Source organism: Corythoichthys intestinalis, chromosome 4, assembly GCF_030265065.1.
Source record: "Corythoichthys intestinalis isolate RoL2023-P3 chromosome 4, ASM3026506v1, whole genome shotgun sequence".
NCBI lineage: Eukaryota > Metazoa > Chordata > Actinopteri > Syngnathiformes > Syngnathidae > Corythoichthys > Corythoichthys intestinalis.
Genome location: NC_080398.1, coordinates 20,338,606 through 20,359,824, shown reverse-complemented (window position 1 = coordinate 20,359,824; position 21,219 = coordinate 20,338,606). Strand labels below are relative to the sequence as shown.

The window sequence follows — 21,219 nt, the reverse complement described above, 5'->3', positions numbered from 1 at the left end:
TGACCCCTGCTCTAGGAAGTCTTTTCTGCTGCTAATAATGCCAATAATTTCATTTACATGTGTTTCTTAAATTTTCACAGTAATTTCATGAAACGTTTTTGCACTGTCGTATATAGCATGCTACAGCATAGCACTCCTGTGGGGTTCAAACATATAAGGTACAGCATTTTTGCTTGATTTGTATCTCATACTGAAAGATGCTTGTGCACTCGTGTTTTTCAATGTTCATTTAAAACTGTTCTTAAACTCATGTTGTTTGCATATTACTTCTTTTGGATTGATGCCCTCGTCTTCTTCACTCATCCGTTAATACTGTACTCGAACTCATTCTATGAGGAAAAAATGTCTGCACGCAATTTGTTTTGGGCAGACAATTTATTAAATGTTAAATGTAATGAGCAAATTGTCAATAAAAACAGCTGACAAATGTTTCTCTTGTGTGCAATTACTTTAGGGTAAAACAAACCTTATTTACAATAGTAATAATTGATTCTTAAAAAAAAAAAAAAAAGTTAAATATACAATACAAATACTCTACAATCATCAGTAAATAATAATTTTAATCGGTATTAAGTGATATAATCGGTTTCAAAAGCTTAAGTAAACCTTACACATATAATTTGAGTATATTATTGTTGACGCATTTAGGTACTATTTACTCAGTAAAATTGGCTAAACTTTACACTATCAAACTGAGTGTAAATTGATACCTGAATTTTACAGTGTAAGAAATCGATGGCATTACAAAAAAAAACTGCACTTTACAAGAAAACTATAATGTAAAATTGCCAAAGATGGATTTTCAGTATTCATCCTCTCGAATAAAACTAAATAAAAACTTTGCAAGTAAGTGTAAGGTTTGTCAATGTCTTACCTGAAATAAGTAACATTGGTGACACATCCACCGTTTCTTCCTGTCTGGCGGTGCCAGCAGCCATTGTTGTCACTGCATGTTAATTATGCATGCAAGTAGATGTAGGAGGCACAAACAAACACAAATAAGCACATGCTTCAAAACACTGAAAAATATGATATCTAAAGCAGCTTTATTTTTATTATATAGTCACACATACAACATCATTATGACAATCACTGTCTTTCCATCACCTAATATGAATTGCTCTTTTTTTTTTTACTCCATTCAAAAGCTAAAGCTGTGATAAATACAAAATAAACATTTTGGTCCTTAAATATAGATATAGTCTAGGCATCATGGTATCCTTGTTGCTACCCACACAGAACATCAAATATGAGTGGAAATGGAGGGTAAAAGACAAAGCTACATAGGGAGGATGCAGCCATGTGAACAAGAGGCTGATGGAGTGTTGAGGAAACTGAGAGAGGTGTCAAAAGGAAGCGCTTGCGTGCAGAGCTGTGAAGTCACATGAAAGCATGAACATAGATGAAAGCCAGAAAAGGAAGGCGGGCTACAAGGCGCGTATTTACAACCAGCCAAACTAAAGTGAGCCACAGTGCACAGCAGAGCGGTGATCAATACAGCTTAGAGAAAACTGCAATTCACATAAATTGTTCAGAGAGAAGTTTAAAAGTTTTCTGCATGAGAAAAAAACACACATTTGGGAGAAACCAAAACTACTGTTTGTGTACTTCTCTTAAATATTCACATGTGTACGAATCTTTTTGTTATTATTAAGCTTTGATGGAGGTGGGAAGTGAGAGGAAGCAATGTATTGCCTGTGTGCATTTGTAACTCGCACCTTTCACCAACGCTAGAAAAAAAATATATTTATAGTTGTTCTTTACAGTACTGCGCATAAGTGTTAGGTCATGATTAGATTTGTTGTTTTAGAACACCTTTAATGATCTCTTCGCAGTGGTGTCAAAGCCAGAGGTGAAAGTGACTAGAATTTCCTGTCTTTTAAAAAAAAAAAAAAAAAACATTTATTGGGGTTCAAACCTCCTGACTGACAGTTCTCTCCCCCCGCGCTGCCGTGACGTGTCCGCAGCTAAGCTTTTGCCCGCCTCGTAGCTACTGACGAAAGAGTTTTAAACTACTATAAAGTTCATAGTATGTCGTCATATGTAGTCCCGAGTCTGTTGAGAAAAGTAGTACATGAAACCATGCTCACTATGTTTGCGTGATGTTTTTGTTAAGCTTGAGAACGATAAACCGATATGACCGGATATCCGGTTTTACAGGTGAGAGATACAGATGTATCGATAGTAAAGTTACCATTCGACAGTAATTAGCCATTAAATGTTCAATGAACCGATAGTAGAGATAGAATTCGGCTATCGCGAGCACAACAATCGGCTTCTAATGCCTAGTTCAATACATTGCTTAGTATGATAATAATTTAGCTTTTACTTCACATGCTGTGCTTGTGTCATTCACCACACAGCGCACTTAAATCGCGACCGCACGCATGATATAATATGGACAAGCACTACTCACAATCGTGGTTGCCTCAACTTCCCATGCATTTCGGCAGAACCGCTACTAGTCGCCGTCATTACCCGATCATCACGGGCGTGTCATAACAACGCGAGAGCTAACGATACCACTGTAACGCACGCTCCGTAGCATTTTCTTCACAGCCCAAAACGAAACTAGTAGTGGCAACAAAGCAACATGCTAAAACAATGGACGGTGTGATCACCAACCCGAGCGACGTGCAGCGATTGATTTTCAGCGCACCCAGGGAAACAAAAGTCGGACTTTGAAGTGATGAAGGCAGCCAGATCTGTTCGCATGGGACAGAGCTTGTGTGAAGTGTGGAGCGGTACAGAGATCGTGAGTTTTTAATCCTCAAAAATAACCCACTACAATGGAGGAAAGGGCGGCATATTGTTTCCACGAAACGCAGTCTACATAAACATGAACATGTGGATTAGTTGATCTTCCTCAAGAAAAATCTGGCCTTCAAAAAGATATGGACAGTGATGAGGAATAAAAAATGAGGAAGCACAGGCATAAGTGAATGACTTTGCTGTGTATTAGGTTAAAGTAATGATTACTGACCTGTCTGTCTAAAATGCCATGTTTTTATTCCCTCAATTATACCAGTCGTAAAGCATAATTTATTATTTATTTATGATAACACTAGCGGGTTTAATTTTTTTTTTTTTTCTAGAGCTGCTGCATATAATTAATATTTTTTGTTTGTAAGATGTTTACGTTGAAAGTTTGCACTTAAATTACTTACCTCTTGTGTTAAAAACACCAGGAAATACAGTAATTGAATTACTGCACTTTATTGTTGTCTGTTACTGGAGTTTTATTTTATTATCAATCCCATCCAACAAAATGACGGTCATATAGTAAGCCTTATTTTTTTTTTCATAAAAAAAAATAAAACATAACATTGTTATGAAATTTTGTTGTTTAATTTTGCTATGTTAGAAATATGGTCTATTTATATGTTTAAAATACTGTACAAACACACAACAAATATTTACTATCGTATCGTTTTCATTCTATCGAACCGTATCGTTCTTACACTGTATCGAATCGCTCGGCCTTAAAAATGTATCTTTTTTTAATCGAATCGTAACCTGTGTATCTAGATACATATTGAATCGGCTTCATGCCAGAGATTCCCAACCCTAGTTTTTGTGTGTTTGAGGAGCATATGATAGGCTCCACATTAACAAACATTTGCCAAAGTCCTTTCATTTCAGTTTTTTACTAATTCACTTCGTGACTGGGAAGTCAAGTTAGCAGCAAACTCGGTCAGGAGGACCAAGTAAGTGAACAGGAAGTGACATCTTGCCCCCTGCCTGCATGCTGGCTGCTTATTGGCCACACATGGAAGTGAGTGACAGACGCTCTGATTCTATTACCGCTCCCTCCCCTGCCTGCGATGAGGCTGGCATCTGATTGGTGTGTGCGATGTCAGAGGCTGCTGCTTGCTCAGCACCATCCCACGCAAGTCCCAACTCCCAACTTCCTTAAGAACTATTCAGTGCTGAAGGTGATTAGTTCGGTCTCGTTCCTCCTAACAATTCGTTCAAATAGAACGAATCGTTCATGATCGACTCAACACTAATGCACAAATCGACAGTGACACGACACATCACACACACGCTTGAAGAACTTCGTGCTGTCCGTGGAATTAATAAATATAGGTGGAAACGGATGACGCTACACAAGCACTTTATTATGCTTGTTGTTAACACTTGTGTATGTACAGAAAATCTGCCGTTAGTAGATTGTTTTCCTCTTGCAGAAGCCTGTGTAGCAGCCAGGCAGGTCGTTTTAGCATGGGTTTTGACAGTTGCCGTCATATTTTGGGGATCAAAGCACCATTCCAGCACCGGATTTCTTGCCGGAACGGCGTTCCAGTCCACTTTCATCCCTGGTCAAAGCCCAACAATTTGTGTTTTATTAATTATTCTTAATTACTACTTCATTCACCCATCCATCCCATTTCTACAGAGCGTCCTGGAAATGTTTTTTGATTACATTAAATATTTCCCCTCAAATCTAGCACTTTCTGTCATATTCTAACTTCTGTAAATCTGGTCAGTGGAGTCACTATAACAATAAATCTGGACATGTCCCAACACAAATGCGCAGCATTGGAAGCTATCGCTCATATATTGCTGTTTTAATCCAACAGATAATGGAAATGGAACAATACCCCACCACCACCACCACACACACATACACATGTGTCATGCTGGCCCCAACAATCGCTGACCCTCATATTTATGCATGTACAGTACACACGATGCATCTCTTCTTCCTTGATGGGTGGCCTGGTTGAGTCACACAAACACATGATGTTCTAAGACAATCACATCCTAGCATGAATGCAAACACCATGAAGTTGTCCACTTGAGACTGGATGTCTGCCTATATGTCAGCACAACTGTGTTCGTGCAGCCAGAAAGTACAATTCCTCCTCTGTTTTTGTTTACATGTTGGCAGGCAGTTTGTGTCTCAGCCCCTCTGAGTCTTTTCTGGCCACTGGCAGCTGGGGTTCATTTTTACCCACCTTAGGAGAGGTGTTGTTAGCCGGCATGGTTGTATGTGTTGATGAGATGGAAGCCTGCGAGGATGAATTGTGTTTGGGGGTGTGGGTCGGTGCGACTGTGGTTACTGTATTTTGTTTAGATGGGTGAGTGGACGCAGCAGAGTCACTCAGAGATGTAGTAGGAAAAGAGGGTTTTGTTGAGACAGGGTTTGGCTTTGCAGGATGATTCAAACCTGGTGTGGTACTAGGAGTGTGCACGGGATGCGTTTGCTTGACTGGATGAACAGTGAAGCGGACTTTGGTGGGGGAACTTGTGCTCACTGGGGTAGGATTTGAAATTAGGGATGACACAGGTTTGGGGATCTGGCTGGAGGAAGGGGTCCGGGTAGAACTTAGAATGGAAGGCTGCAGACAGGAGGTTGGACTTGGGGATTTACTAAGGGAAGGAGAGGATGGAGGTGGCGAAGGTGGGGCAAGTGTCTGGGTAGGAGTTTGGGAGAAAAGGGATGATAATGTTTGGGAAGAGGTTGAGGGATGGGTGCGTGCAACCTGTGTGAGAGTTGGGGAGTGGATTGGTGTTTGTGCAGGGCTTGGACCAGACAATGGTGACACAGTGGGTGGCGTATTGGATGCCTTGACCCGGGCACCTTGGGGGGGAGCTGTGGACATGGCGACTACAGGTGATGGGGGTGAAGAGCTTAGAGAGGACTTTGGTCCAAATGTTTGAGGAAGTGGAACTGGAGGTGAAACGGATGATGGAGGAGGGGTGGAGGAAGGTGAAGGAGATGAGGAGCAAGGAGAAGGCGTGGCAAGCGGTTTGGGACGTGGAGTTGAAACAAGAGACAATGGGGTGGTTCCTGTCGTGGGAGGTGTGGAGCAAGGAGGTGGCGAGGATGAACGAGAAGATGCAGTTAGAGTTGGTTTAGGGCGGGGTGTCTGCGAGGGCATTGGTGTTGGGGATGAGGGAGTGGGCACAGGTGAAGAGGTGGCGGTTGGCGGTGTTTGTTTTGGAGAGGGAGCTGCAGTCAGCATGTGTGGAGGTGTGGAGATGGGCAATGGGGCAGTGTGAGATGCACATTGTGTGTACATGGCAGGCAGAATAGGTGATTGTATTTGGGTATTGGATGTAAGGTTTGCAATAGGCTGCACCGGAGGGTTGGAGGTCAGTATCCCTGCACTGCCACCTCGTGCTAACTGTCCTGCCAAGAAAGGAGCTGCTAGCAAATTCCCTCCGGAAGCCTTCCGATGGAGCGGGGGATGGGGCTGCAATCCAGCCCAAGAGCGGTGAGGCAAAGTGGGCTGTGATGCAGACAGGAGCCTCGCCTCCTGGGTGAGTCTGCCTAAAGCAGGCAGGGCTTGACAACTGTTGCCACCATGGCGCAGTAGGGCTTCTTTTGCCCCTTGCTGGTTTGTCACATTAGTGCCGCTGTCTAACGGGCAAATGGCTGCAGGAGAAGGATTGTTGGGTTGCATCTTGGGTACAGTTGGTGTTGATGCGCCGCCACTGGTTTGGGTGCCAAGAGATCCACCTTGTACAGAGGGATGATCAGCCTGGATGCGCATGTTGTAAAGCAGAGTCCTTCCTTGTTGGGCTGGCACAGAGGAGGCTGCAGCAGGTGGAGTTTTGGCCACTGGTGGTGACATCAACCCGCCAAGTGGGCCCATGGTGGAGGGGGAGACAGGGAACGGTCTGGGAGACAAACCTCCCATCCCGCTCATTGCCATCATACCAATGAGGGAGCTGACAGAGGGGCGGAGGGGTTGCAAGACAGGAGCTCGAGGAGGTGAGAGCGGAAATGAGGAAGAGGGTGATGGCGAGATAAGAGGGGATGGCAGGAAGAACGTGCCACCAAGTGCATGTTGCTGTTGAAACTGCTGGAGCTGTTGTTGCTGTTGCTGCTGTTGGTGCATGAGAGCAATAGCCACGTTGCTGGTAGCAGCGGCTGTTTGCAGTGGGGCGTGTACTAGTGGTGCCCAGATGACAGGGCGGGGCCTGGGGGATATTGCACCACTTCCTCCGATGACTCCGCTTCTTCCTGCCGCTGCTGCGGCAATGGCGTCCTGCATGGCTGGCATGCTGTCATGCTTGACGATCTGCTGTACCAATATGCTGTCGCATGAGCCCAAACTGCCGGCTGCCATGCCCCCGCTTGCCCCCGGGCCTCCCCCACTTCGGCCTCCGCCACGGCCCATACTGCCCCCGAGAGAGCCTCCTTGAGATGACTTCCTCAGAAGCACAGAGTTCTTCCTCCCTGTAGGAATAAATTTGTTGGTGAGTGATTCACAACCGCTGTGCCACGGTGGCCCAAGATATCATCAGGTGCATTGATGAATATATGCCAGCCACATATAATGGCAGGCAGAATAATGAATTACTCTTCAATTATCACAGAAGATACAGATAAAGTTTTTCCACCAGCTGCCATTCGTATACTAATAGAATGCGGTTATTTTCTTATATAAAATCTGTGCCAGTTGCCAATCTTATAATAGAATGCGCTAATTTTCTTGTATAAAACATATGCCTGTACTTGAAAAAAAAACCTGTATAACAATAAAATATAGACAAGCTTCCAAGGTACTTTCGCTTTACTTCTGCATTTCTGCTCACGACTTCTGTTTTACACTTTCTCTAACCAAAACAACAGTGGAGCTGGAGTGGTATTACTGATCAAAATCCCTCAAAAAAGACAATTTGGAAATGCCGCATCCATCTGCATTCATCACAACATCGGAGGATAACATGAATAAATGGCTAAGAGTTGCGACAACCAAAATAGTTTTGTATTTTATTGATGAAAGCAGATGTGAAACCAAGACAGTGGCACAACAAAGCAATAAAAGGTACAATTATGTTCAATTTGACTACAGTTCTGTGTTGGGTCACAGCTGAGACATCATTAGCTTTGCATTAGCTTCAGCGACAAAGAATGGAAAACTAACACTCGTCTTCTACAAGTCATACACGGGCTTTTTACCCTAAATGCATAAATTCAAGTGTTAAACGCTTTTTGTTCATTTGTTTACAGGAGTAAAACGCTGTTGGGCAAGGGAAGACAACTTGATGTGCCTCACAACAACGCTTACGTTGACTGACATAAATAGAGACTACATGCATTCTACCTTGATGACGGAAGGCTCGGTTTATGCTCCACCTTTATTAATATTTTTCTAATAATTTTATAAATTAGGATTTATTGGCCTGTTTTGCACATGCACCAATTGTTTTAAGTAAAACAAGAGATGGAATCATGTTGTCCGAAAGTTTTATTGCGATCAGTATCTGCAATAAAAAGAATGACATACTATTTGTGTTTATATGTACACAGGGTCCCCCCAGGATTAATAAATCTAAATTCAAGACTTTTAAGACCTTTTTTAATGCCATTTCAACTGAAAATTAATACTTTTCTCGCACCCATTATTTAGATAATATTGAATCATATTAGAAAAATAAAGCACTGAACATCAAATTTAACTTCAATTACTAAGTGTGTTTGACAAAAGAATGCACATTTATTGAAGATACAATTAAAACACATTTAAATATAAGGTCTTTCCATTTTTTTTTCCAGGATAAAATGGATTTCACACTATTATTGTAAAGCAACTTCAGAAATTACATTTGCAATACAACAGGTTTCCCTTTTAAGAGGATCTAGTCAAGGTGGTAAGTAGGTGATTGTCAAGTTGGCCACCTTAACTGTAAAGTGCTTGCAATTGGCAGTGAAAGTTTAAAAAACAGCCATTAAATGGCAATAGTTTATCATTAATCACCACAAAATAAAAAAAGCTACACATGACCATTTCCCTTGGTAATTGTTTTTTTTCTAATCACATTACAAGAAGTACAAAAAACACATGTTAATCCTTTGTTAGTTATTGAAGCCATTTCTTTTAATCAGATAGAGAAAATCCATACTCTTATTTAATCAAGAAAAACATTTAAATATACCAGGAGGAGTTTTACTATCACCTACATTATAATTTGCCTATCACCATGCCATGTTATTCAAATCAACGTTACCCCGCACTCGTTCCAATAATAGACAGTGTCAACCGTGTTGTGTATCTGAGAGTGTTGGTGAATCTACGACTCCGGTTTATCCATGTTAAGGCTAGTGCATCTGCCAATACCCCATTGAACATGGCTAACTCTTGAGTTAAAACTGCGAAATACACATTCATTCGAAAGGCAAACCGTGCAGAAATACATTATTGCATCTAACACATTTTAATTGGAGAAATTGGCAACTTACTTTGAAATGTTAAGCAGATCCACTGCCTTCACATGACCCATAAACTGCGACCCAAAGTATCTGGATGCGACTTGGTCGCCGATCCAATACCTCACATGCTGGTCCAACTGTTTGGACTTGGTTGTCTTGTTGAGGCTTTCGTCGAACATAACAACTAAGGCATCTGAGCAGTTCTTTGCGTTAGCACACAGTACCGTGCAATTGCCTGCTGTTGTGATGTTGATGCTAATGATGCTAACGGCTCGCACACACGAGGTGCAGCGCATCGTAAAAATTCTACGCGTCATCTTCGTTATGGATTAAAAAAAAAAAAAACTTCGTCACGGATATAATTTAGGTTGTACTGAGATGTTCTTGAAAATTAAAACCACGGTGAAAAAAATTCCAGACTTACGACAGCTAATTTAATGCTTTTAATACTTTTAATAATGGAAAACTAAATTCAATGCTTTTTTAAATACTTTTAATAACCCGCGGGTACCCTGGTACAAGTGTGATGAAGTCATAATACCATAACTATAACCTAAGTAGATGAAAATCACCTTATAGTATTATAATGTAACAACAAAATCCTTCTGCATTCGGCAAATGTAACATTATTTGTAATTTCGCCTCATTTTGGTCACATAAGTGGCGGGCGTATCAATCTACACCCCATGTTAGCACAGGCTGATTGTTAGGATTTTGTCCAAGAATGATCAACAAAGTGATAAGAACAAACATGCAATCTTTTAGGTGGATCCTTTAGGTTTAAAACACATCCTTAATTTATTGTCTGCTGCTGGTATCGATTTAAGGCATATGGCGAGGTAGATCCATACTGGCGCTTTGAAGCTGGACGCTGTTCAAAACATTCAAGGAGCTTCAAGGAGTTCACGCAAAGCTCAGAAAGTCTCTGAGTCTCATCTACTTTTTGCTAAATCCATTTTTGGAGATTCTGTGGGTTCCTCTGGTTTGATTTGGCAGTTTAAAACTTTGTCTACTTCAACCGCATTTCATGGGGTTCTGTCTAAACCGCAAGTCCGTAGCAGAAAATGTCAAAGATAGTGCCGTCCAATTTTCGCTCAGCAAACTTTTCTATAAAATCATGTAAAAAGCTAGTGCAGTTCAGACGTGTGCTTTAAGCTTTTGGTACAACCCCCGCCTCCTTATTTAAAAATGTGCTCTGACCTTTCTGCTAAGGACAGTTCCTCACAAAAACGCCTTGGAGCTTTACCAAAATGTGGACACGTAATTGCAGGATTAAGATTGGAATAATGTCCACCCACTTTACGGGTAAGGAAATGGAAGAACATTTTGAAATTACCTATGCGGTCCAATCTGTCGACGGCGACAGTCTCAAAGGCCCGCCGCATCATGGGGTGCTCCTCCAGTACCTCATTAAAGCTGTCTACGCTGAGAGAGTACAGACGACAATATGTGTCCGCACGTACACTGGCCGTCCTCCGTCCTCGAGTCAACAAACAGATTTCTTGTATTGGAGGAAAGAATAAGCAATAGAAGATCAATAAACAAACAAAAAGAATCACATATTCTTCACAGGATGACATTTTTACCTCCAAAGTAAGAACCATCGCTTAGTTTCGTCTCTTTGTTTCCACGGGTGAGCACACTAACGCGTCCATGCTGGATAAAATACATTTTCCTTCCCACGGTGCCCTCTCGGATAATGAAGTCAGCCGGCTGAAAGACCTCAAAGCGAAGTTTGGTGAGCACAGCGGTGACAAAGTTTGGGTCGGCATTTGCAAACAGTGGCATGTTGGCGACCAGGCTGCGGCAGTTAAAGCTCACGATCTCCTGTGCACACATGCAGATGGAACACAACATTTTGTTTTTGTTTGCCCACACTAATTTCTGTTTTTAGTGTGTGTGCGAGTGGTGGGGGCATGCATGTGTGAGCGCATGCTAATGTTAATGTATTACCTCCTTAAGTGGCTCGCTGAGTTCTCCCAGTATGTTCTCCTCATCAAACATCTTTCCTTGGAAGCGATGCTCGTAGTATTCGTGGATCTTTTGACGAACATCTGCAGGAAGCTTGTGGAAGGACATGTACTGTTCCACCTGCTTGTACTGTACCCACACACAAATGGACAAACATCAGGACAGTAATACTGTTTAATGAGTTTTGTATGGAGTATTCTCAGTTTTTGCCCTTTTGAAGCCTTTCAATGTTTTTTTTTCCTTTCAAAAATACTCTCAGAAAGCATCAACTGTAAATATTTAGAAATGTTTGTTGGGCTTCTTACACACCAAAATGTCTTGATACAATGAAAATACAGTGAGGCAAATAAGTATTTAGTCAACCACTAATTGTGCAAGTTCTCCCACTTGAAAATATTAGAGAGGCCTGTAATTGTCAACATGGAAAAACCTCAACCATGAGAGACAGAATGTGGGAACAAAAACAGAAAATCACATTGTTTGATTTTTAAAGAATTTATTTGCAAATCATGGTGGAAAATAAGTATTTGGCCAATACCAAAAGTTCAACTCAGTACTTTGTTATGTACCCTTTGTTGGCAATAACGGAGGCCAAACGTTTTCTGTAACTCTTCACAAGCTTTTCACACACTGTTGCTGGTATTTCGGCCCATTCCTCCATGCAGATCTCCTCTAGAGCAGTGATGTTTTGGGGCTGTCGTTGGGCAACACGGACTGCCACGTCTCATCTTCAATGCCCTTGCTGATGGAAGGAGATTTTCACTCAAAATCTCTCGATACATGGCCCGATTCATTCTTTTCTTTACACGGATCAGTCGTCCTGGTCCCTTTGCAGAAAAACAACCCCAAAGCATGATCTTTCCACTCCCATGATTCACAGTGGGTATGGTGTTCTTCGGATGCAATTCAGTATTCTTTCTCCTCCAAACACGAGAACCTGTGTTTCTACCAAAAAAGTTCTACAGTGGTACCTCTACATACGAATTTAATTCGTTCCAGGACCTTGTTTGTAAGTCGAAATGGTCGTATGTCGAGCAGGATTTTCCCATAGGAATACATTATAATTCCATTAATTCGTTCCAAAGCCTAAAAACATACACTAAATTCTTAATAAATACTGCTGGCACTGTTACAAATGGCAATTAAACATAGAAAAACAAATAAGTTATAAATAAATAATTCAGAATAATATAATAATAAGAAGAATAATTAATAATTATTCCTGTAAATAATGTAACGAATCGGATTCTAATATGGCGGACACTTTTTACTGTCCCTGAACGCACCGCGAAGGTGACGTCTCAGTGAGATAGGTCGGTGCGGTAGAGATAATACTTTCGTTTTCTTGAGAGCGGTCAACTGCTTAAGACAATGGGCGTTTTGTGTTGGATAAGTTCTTAAATAAATGATAAAAACGTGACGAAGCTGGCGATTTCCTTGGCAATGTTACCACAATAATAATTGTCACCTTAACTTATAAATAGTGGCGAACGGTGGTCGGAAGAGGACCATGGAGCTGTATTGTTGAGCCAGTTCAGGGACGCGCACCCCAAGCTCATATTTTTCTATAACTTGCATCTTCATTTCAAAGGTAAGCATCACTTTTTTCCTTGTTTCTCCAACTGTATCAACTTTTTTTGAAAACTGTGTTGATTTCTCACACAAGAAAATCCACCGTGCGTTCGTTTGCAGTGCTGTCATGTCGTCGTATTTCGAGCAACTCGTCGGATGTAGAAACAAATGGCGGCTCAAATTTTACGTCGGATGTCGAAAAGATCGTGTGTCGAAGTGATCGTATGTAGAGGTACCACTGTATTTTGTTTTCATCTGACCGTAACACATTCTCCCAGTCCTCTTCTGGATCATCCAAATGCTCTCTAGCGAACCGCAGACGGGCCTGGACGTGTACTTTCTTCAGCAGGGGGACACGTCTGGCAGTGCAGGATTTGAGTCCCAGGCGGCGCATTGTGTTACTGATAGTAGCCTTTGTTACTGTGGTCCCAGCTCTCTGTAGGTCATTCACTAGGTCCCCCCGTGTGGTTCTGGGATTTTTGCTCACCATTCTTGTTATCATTTTGACGCCACTGGGTGAGATCTTGCATGGAGCCCTAGATCGAGGGAGATTATCAGTGGTCTTGTATGTCTTCCATTTTCTAATAATTGCTCCCACAGTTGATTTCTTTACACCAAGCGTTTTACCTATTGCAGATTCAGTCTTCCCAGCCTGGTGCAGGTCTACAATTTTGTCGACAGCTCTTTGGTCTTGGCCAAAGAGGAGTTTGGAGTGTGACTGACTGAGGGTTGTGGACAGGTGTCTTTTATACCGATAATGAGTTAAAACAGGTGCCATTAATACAGGTAACGAGTGGAGCCTCGTTAGACTTAGTTGGAAGACGTTAGACGTCTTTGAAAGCCAGAAATCTTGCTTGTTTGTAGGTGACCAAATACCTATTTTCCACTCTAATTTGGAAATAAATTCTTTAAAAATCAAACAATGTGATTTTCTGTTTTTTTCCGCATTCTGTCTCTCATGGTTGAGTTTTACCCATGTTGACAATTACAGGCCTCGCTAATCTTTTCAAGTAGGAGAACTTGCACAATTGGTGGTTGACTAAATACTTACCATAATTTCCCGAATATAACGCGCACTTTTTTTCCCCAAAATCAACTTGTAAAATCATGGTGCGCATTATAAACGGGTATATGGATGGAGACAGAAATATATATATATATTGTATATGTATGGAAACCGATTTTTTAAAAATTTTTTTATTGACACGGCTATGTTGTGTTGAAGAAAGGTATGTGGCGATCCATTGCCGACCATTACGGTTCGTGACGTCACTATTTTGTTTCGGTAATACTTCACTCTGATCGGCCGAATGATTTCGGCTGTGTTAAATTCTGCTTTTTTCACTCTTCATAAAGCACAGAATTTAGTTTCTTGAACTCATTTGAGTCAACGTTTATTGCAGCTCCGCAACTCGGACCATAACAAACGTAACAACACAGACTTCCTGTGTCCGTGAACTATATCTGTCCCTCAGGAAACTCAAACCCAAATAACAATAGTTCCTATTGTTACTGTCGTGTCGACAGCGATGAGCTCTCTCGGATTTCTGACTTAAGTTCTCACTTTCATTTTACCATATCAATTCATAGAAGAAACATTTATTCATCATGATAAAACGAGCAAGTCATACAGCAGCCTTTAAAAGAAAAGTCACATTTGTTTTGTTTTCTCCTGGATTCTGGTAAGTTCAAGAAGTTATCAGATCATATTATTACCGTACATATGGTCAGTTTATGGTAATGTTTTGAACTACCAATGTGCTATGCTTGTGCTGTGTTTCACCAGTCAGTAAAATGACATTTCTGTATCTGTACTCGAGCTCTCTTTTATTGTATTCTTCTATTTAGTGGTGCTAAAATTAGGGTGCGCATTATACACGGGTGCAATAATTTTCTCTAGATTTTACAAGTAAATTTGTGGTGCGCGTTATACATGGGTGCACCTTATATTCGTGAAATTACGGTATTTGCCCCACTGTATATCACGTCACATCATTTACACGAATTATATGTGTTCGAGTGACGTTAAGGATTTGGAACAAGTTCAGACGCCATTTTGGGCTTGAAGCAGTCTCAGTCTTTACCCCAATAGCTGCTAACCCAGCTTTTCAACAATCCATGTACGATAATGCCTTCATTTCCTGGGCCAATAGAGATATTTGCAGGTTTAGGGACCTTTACATAGATAACACATTTGCGACATTTGAACAATTTGTGAAAAAATTTGATATTCGGAATAATTTCTGTAGGTTTTTGCAAGTACGCAGTTTTGTTAGCAGCTTAAACACCTGCTTCCCCACTTTACCAGAAGAGACTGCTTTGGATATATTTCTAACACCTCTGCCTTCACTTAAGGGCAGTCTATCGATTATTTACGGCCAAATTTGTAGCATACATAATGTCTCATTGGCACCAATTAAAGCACTGTGCAAACAGGAACTGGGTGGGATGATTTCGGAGGAAGTATGGGAGGCTGCACTGAAAAGAGTTCATTCCTCATCAATTTGCACATGGCATGGTCTTTATTCACTGCAAAATTATTCATAGAACACACTGGAATAAGGACAAGTTGTCCAAGATCTATAAATATGTTGCCCCTACAGTGGGGGAAAAAAGTATTTAGTCAGCCACCAATTTTGCCAGTTCTCCCACTTAAAAAGATGACAGAGGGCCTGTAATTTTCTTCATAGGTGTACCTCAACGATGAGAGAAAGAATGAGAAAAAAATCCTGAAAATCACTGTCTGATTTTTAAAGAATTTATTTGCAAATTATGATGGAAAAGAAGTATTTAGTCACTTACAAACAAGCAAGATTTCTGGCTTTTACAGAGCTGTAACTTCTTTAAGAGGATCTTCTGTCATTCACTCGTTACCTCTATTAATGGCACGTGTTTGAACTCATTCTCAGTACAAAAGACAACTGTCCACAACCTCAAACAGTCACACGCCAAACTCCATGATGGCCAAGACCAAAAAGCTGTCAAAGGACATACCAAAAACAAAATTCTAGACCTGAATCTTGCTGGGAAGACTGAATCTGCAATAGGTAAGCAATTTGGTGTGAAGAAATATACTGTGGGAGCAATTATTAGAAAATGGAAAACATGCAAGACCACTGAGCCTTGATCTGAGGTTCCCTGCAAGATGTCACCCTGTGGGGTCAAAATGATCCCAAGAACAGAGACCAAAAATCACAGAATAATACGAGGGGAGCTCGTGAATGACTTGGGGAGAGCTGGGACCAAAGGAATAAAGGCTAATATCTATACCACACTCCGCCACCATTAACTCAAATCCTGCAGTAGCAGATGTGTCCTCCTGCTTAAGCCAGTACACGTCCAGGCCCATCTGAAGATTGCTAAAGAGCATTTGGATGATCCAGAAGAGGACTGGGAGAATGTCATATAGTCAGATGAAACAAAAAATTGAAGTTTTTGGTAGAAACACAACTTCTCGCGTTTGAAGGTGAAAGAATGCTGAATTGTATCCATATCTACAGTGAAGCATAGGGGTGGAAAGATCATGCTTTACCGCATTTTTTCTGCAAAGGGACCAGGACACCTGATTCATGTAAAGGAAAGGACGAATGGGGCCATGTATTGTGAGATTTTGAGAGAAAACCTCCTTCCATCAGCAAGGGCATTAAAGATGAAACGTGGCAGAGTCTTTCAGCATGACAATGATCCGAAACATATTGCCTGGGAAACAAAGAGTGGCTTCATAAGAAGCAGTTCAAGGTTCTGGAGTGGCCTGGACGGTCTCCAGATCTCAGCCATATATGAAATCCTTGGGGGGAGTTTAAAGTCCATGTTGCCCAACGACAGCCCCAAAACATCACTGCTCTCGAGGAAATCTGCATGGAGGAATGGGCCAAAATACCAGCAATAGTGTGTGAAAAGCTTGTGAAGAGTTACAGAAAACGTTTGGCCTCCGTTATTGCCAACAAAGGGTACATAACAAAGTATTGAGATTAGCTTTTGTTCTTGACCAGATACTTATTTTCCATCATAATTTGCAAATAAATTCTTTAAAAATCAGACAAAGTGGTTTTCTGGATTTTTTTTTTTTCTCATTCTGTCTCTCATCGTTGAGGTAAACCTATGAAGAAAATTACAGGCCTTTGTCATCTTTTTACTTGGGAGAACTGGCGCAATTGGTGGCTGACTAAATAATTTTTTGCCCCACTGTACCTGTGCACAATGTAACTGTTCACCAGCTAATTATAGAATTGCATCCGTTACCCTTTTGGCAAGGTGACTGATACTACTTGCATTGAAATCTCCCATCTCACCCTCTCACACGCTTTGGATAAAGTCAATCTCAATATCCAGTGTATGCTTGGGGGCTGCAGAGACAAATTTTATGCAAGGTGGACCCCTTTTCCTGATGTATGCTAGGGCCTTGAATTTTCCTCAGATTCTGGAATAACGATTGTTTTTGTTTGTTAGATTTTTTTACTTTTCCGTTAGTGACATACGGTATGTTGTCGCTCCTTCCAGCGGACCAAAAAGTTTATGATGGAAAACACAGACAAGGGTGAAAAAGCAGTTTTTAATCTTGCACCCCTTTTTAAAACAAACTGCTGTATTTTAAGCCAAAAGAACTGTTTTTTTTAATAGAACAATATGTCTATATGCTGCCACAGCAGTTTCATGGCGCATTAAGCCCCCGAACTATTTTTAATTTGTCCGTTTTACCCTGACGACACTGCGCAACCGTTTTTGTTTTAACCCAGCCATTGAAAGCTAAGTAATCATATTTATTATTCGAAATGTCTGTCATTTTTAGCTGAGAGTCATTAATTGATGTCTAATATTTAGTTTGAAAAAAAAAAAAGATTTATAAAATTATTCACTCGCATATTTTAAATATTTTAACAAATTACATCACAATGAAAAATACAGTGTCTGTAAATAGGTCACAGACATCTACCGCATAACTCTCGCTTAATTGTATTTTTTTTGTAACTGTCAGATTTTCCCCGACATTTTAGATGACAAATAATCGATCCAAACAAAGAAAATTTTTTAAAAAATAATAATAATTTTAAAGGGTAAATATTTGAAAATAACTCAACCACTCCTTGATGTCTGCGATTTCTGCATTGCGACCCTTGTTATATTAAGGTGTTTCACCTATAAAATCCCCAAAAAGTCTGTGGCCATTCACAGCTGTGTCTTGACACTCGTTGAGAAATATTACACAGAGTTTTTGGATCGAAACAAGGTAAGTACTCGATAATATCTCAATAAAATCATGGTGTCTTTAATTATGCTCGCTAATGCTCTCGCCTCGAGTTAGAGTTTAGAGGTTTAAAAAAAATTTTTAAATGCCCTCCTGATCAAAATTTTTCTTCCCCCAGAAAAAAGAGATTTTAAGCTTTCCAATGATGTATCACACATGCATTTAGGACAGTTTTGAACTTTGGCCAAATTGGGGGTCTCAGAGCGGAACTTCAAGTCACCTGAGTGTTTTTTGCCAAATACATTGTTTGATGCTGATTTGTGGGGAGCGCTGTGTGGGGCTATTTGGTGCTGCTGAACTATGGAGACATTGCCCTATTATACAGTATTTTTTATGACTGACGAGGTGCTGTTTGTGTGTACAGTGGAGCAAATAAGTATTTAGTCAACCACTAATTGTGCAAGTTCTCCACTTGAAAATATTAAAGAGGCCTGTAATTGTCAACATGGGTAAACCTCAACCATGAAAGACAGAATGTGGAAAAAAAACAGAAAATCACATTGTTTGATTTTTACAGAATTTATTTGCAAATCATGGTGGAAAATAAGTATTTGGTCATTACCAAAAGTTCATCTCAATACTTTGTTATGTACCCTTTGTTGGCAATAACGGAGGCCAAACCTTTTCTGTAACTATTCACAAGCTTTTCACACACTGGCGCTGGTATTTTGGCCCATTCTTCCATGCAGATCTCCTCTAGAGTAGTGATGTTTTGGGCCTCTTGTTGGGCAACACGGACTTTCAACTCCCTCCACAGATTTTTTATGGGGTTGAGATCTGGAGACTGGCTAGGCCACTCCAGGACCTTGAAATGCTTCTTACGAAGCCACTCCTTTGTTGCCCTGGCTGTGTGTTTGGGATCATTGTCATGCTGAAAGACCCAGCCACGTCTCATCTTTAATGCCCTTGCTGATGGAAGGAGATTTCTACTCAAAATCTCTCGATACATGGCCCCATTCATTCTTTCCTTGACACAGATCAGTCGTCCTGGTCCCTTTGCAGAAAAACAGCCCCAACGCATGATGTTTCCACACCCATGCATCAAAGTGGGTATGGTGTTCTTCGGATGCAATTCAGTATTCTTTCTCCTCCAAACATAAGAACCTGTGTTTCTACCAAAAAGTTCTATTTTGGTTTCATCTGACCATAACACATTCTCTCAGTCCTCTTCTGGATCATCCAAATGCTCTCTAGCGAACCGCAGACGGGCCTGGACGTGTACTGCCTTCAGCAGGGGGACATGTCTGGCAGTGCAGGATTTGAGTTCCTGGTGGTGCATTGTGTTACTGATAGCAGCCTTTTTTACTGTGGTCCCAGCTCTCTGTAGGTCATTCACTAGGTCCCCCCGTGTGGTTCTGGGATTTTTGCTCACCGTTCTTGTTATCATTTTGACGCCACGGGGTGAGATCTTGCATGGAGCCCCAGATCGAGGGAGATTATCAGTGGTCTTGTATGTCTTCCATTTTCTAATAATTGCTCCCACAGTTCATTTCTTCATATCAAGCGTTTTACCTATTGCAGATTCAGTCTTCCCAGCCTGGTGCAGGTCTACAATTTTGTCTCTGGTGTCCTTCGACAGCTCTTTGGTCTTGGCCATAGTGAAGTTTGGAGTGTGACTGACTGAGTCTGTGGACAGGTGTGTTTTATACCGATAATGCGTTAAAACAGGTGCCATTAATACAGGTAACGAGTGGAGCCTCGTTAGACCTCGTTAGAAGAAGTTAGACCTTTTTGACAGCCAGAAATCTTGCTTGTTTGTAGATGACCAAATACTTATTTTCCACTCTAATTTGGAAATAAATTCTTTAAAAATCAAACAATGTGATTTTCAGGGTTTTTTTTCCACATTCTGTCTCTCATGGTTGAGGTTTACCCATGTTGACAGTTAGATGGCTCTCTAATATTTCAAGTAGGAGAACTTGCACAATTGGTGGTTGACTAAATACTTATTTGCCCCACTGTATATGTGTGTTTTTTTGTTTTGCATGTATGCTTATACATCAAGGTCACATAGTGTGCAGGTTTGACTCCATTGCTGAGAAATGCAGGTTAAATTTAACTTGTGACTGAAAAACAATAAAAATAATCATTAAAAAAAAATATATATATACATATATATAATATATCACATCACCTTCTCTTGGTATTGTCTCCGCGACGAGTCAAGCGACTGAATAAGTGCAGTGGCGTGGCCGATGAACATGGCATAGCAGGTGGCGCCCACAATCATACTGAGCATGGTGAGCCACACGTCGGTCATGCCCTCCGGAGCTTGTGCGCCGTAGCCGATGCATAACATGTGGCTCATGGCTTTGAAGAGGGCGTACGAGTACTGCACCCCCCATGTGTCATTCTGTGGCATGAAAAGGAGTGTTTTATTAATGCCAAACCCAGTCATCAAAAACATTTTGTAAATTAGTTAGGGTATCCCCTAGCATTAAACAAGAATGGAATCAATCTCTTGTTTTTTAATCTAAAAATGCTACTTGAACATGTCATACTTTACAACAACAAAAAGACAAATACAAGGGCAATTGCACAATTATAAAGGTCAAATAAATGCAAATTGGATTCATGTGTAATTATAGTGTGTTTGTGTTATGTGGATGGCCCAACACATGAGGGGACTTCCTCCAGGGACAATCCTAGCATCTGCCTGCTCGGCAACAGTTGCCTGGGCAACGGCGGTGACATGACTCAGCTCTTCATTCATTTGTGTCCTATGCGTATCCGTGTGCACTCGTGTGTTTGTGTGTGTGTGTTTGTTGTGTATAAAAATGCCCATTCACAAACACACTCCTAACTCAACCCTCTGGAGGATTTGTCATATTTTCCCCTCTCCCTGTGGAAACTTGATAATGATCTTGGTTTTACTCTAGTCGTCCGTATTGGTGCATGAGCCAATTAAAAGTAAACATACTATACAGCATGCACACACACAAACACACACGGATAACCCGAAGCAGGCCTGTGTGGTCGCCATGGGAAATATCCAGTGTGAACTGTTCAAACAAAGTGAGAGATCTCCATGTGTGTTCTATTTTCTTTATAATTAAAATGCAAACATTCTCCTCACCACCATCAGGTTCTTGGAGACCCAGCAGTCAGGCGGGAAATCCTGCAGCATCGGCACCAGGAACTGCAAGCAACCATCCCAGTGGCACAGCAGCAGCATCATTCCGATCAGATTGACGATTCTCACCATGGCGCTGGCCAGATCATACGTCATGTGGAAGATCTGAAGAGGTGCGAGTGATGTTTG

At 41.1% G+C, this 21,219-nt stretch overlaps 1 protein-coding gene across 2 annotated transcripts in view; it reads right to left on the bottom strand.

Moving 5' to 3' along the window:
* Nucleotides 1-1,006: 1,006 nt before the first annotated feature.
* LOC130915369 (potassium/sodium hyperpolarization-activated cyclic nucleotide-gated channel 3) overlaps nucleotides 1,007-21,219 on the bottom strand; it is a 65,428-nt gene continuing 45,215 nt past the window's right edge. For both annotated transcript variants that reach the window (XM_057835339.1, XM_057835338.1), the window contains 6 exons: nucleotides 21,034-21,195; nucleotides 20,092-20,310; nucleotides 11,123-11,269; nucleotides 10,756-10,996; nucleotides 10,506-10,670; nucleotides 1,007-7,192 (listed from right to left, as the gene is read on the bottom strand). In XM_057835339.1, the coding sequence (XP_057691322.1) occupies nucleotides 4,881-7,192; nucleotides 10,506-10,670; nucleotides 10,756-10,996; nucleotides 11,123-11,269; nucleotides 20,092-20,310; nucleotides 21,034-21,195 (3,246 nt within the window). In that variant the 3' untranslated portion in view covers nucleotides 1,007-4,880. The remainder of the gene's footprint in view (nucleotides 7,193-10,505; nucleotides 10,671-10,755; nucleotides 10,997-11,122; nucleotides 11,270-20,091; nucleotides 20,311-21,033; nucleotides 21,196-21,219) is intronic.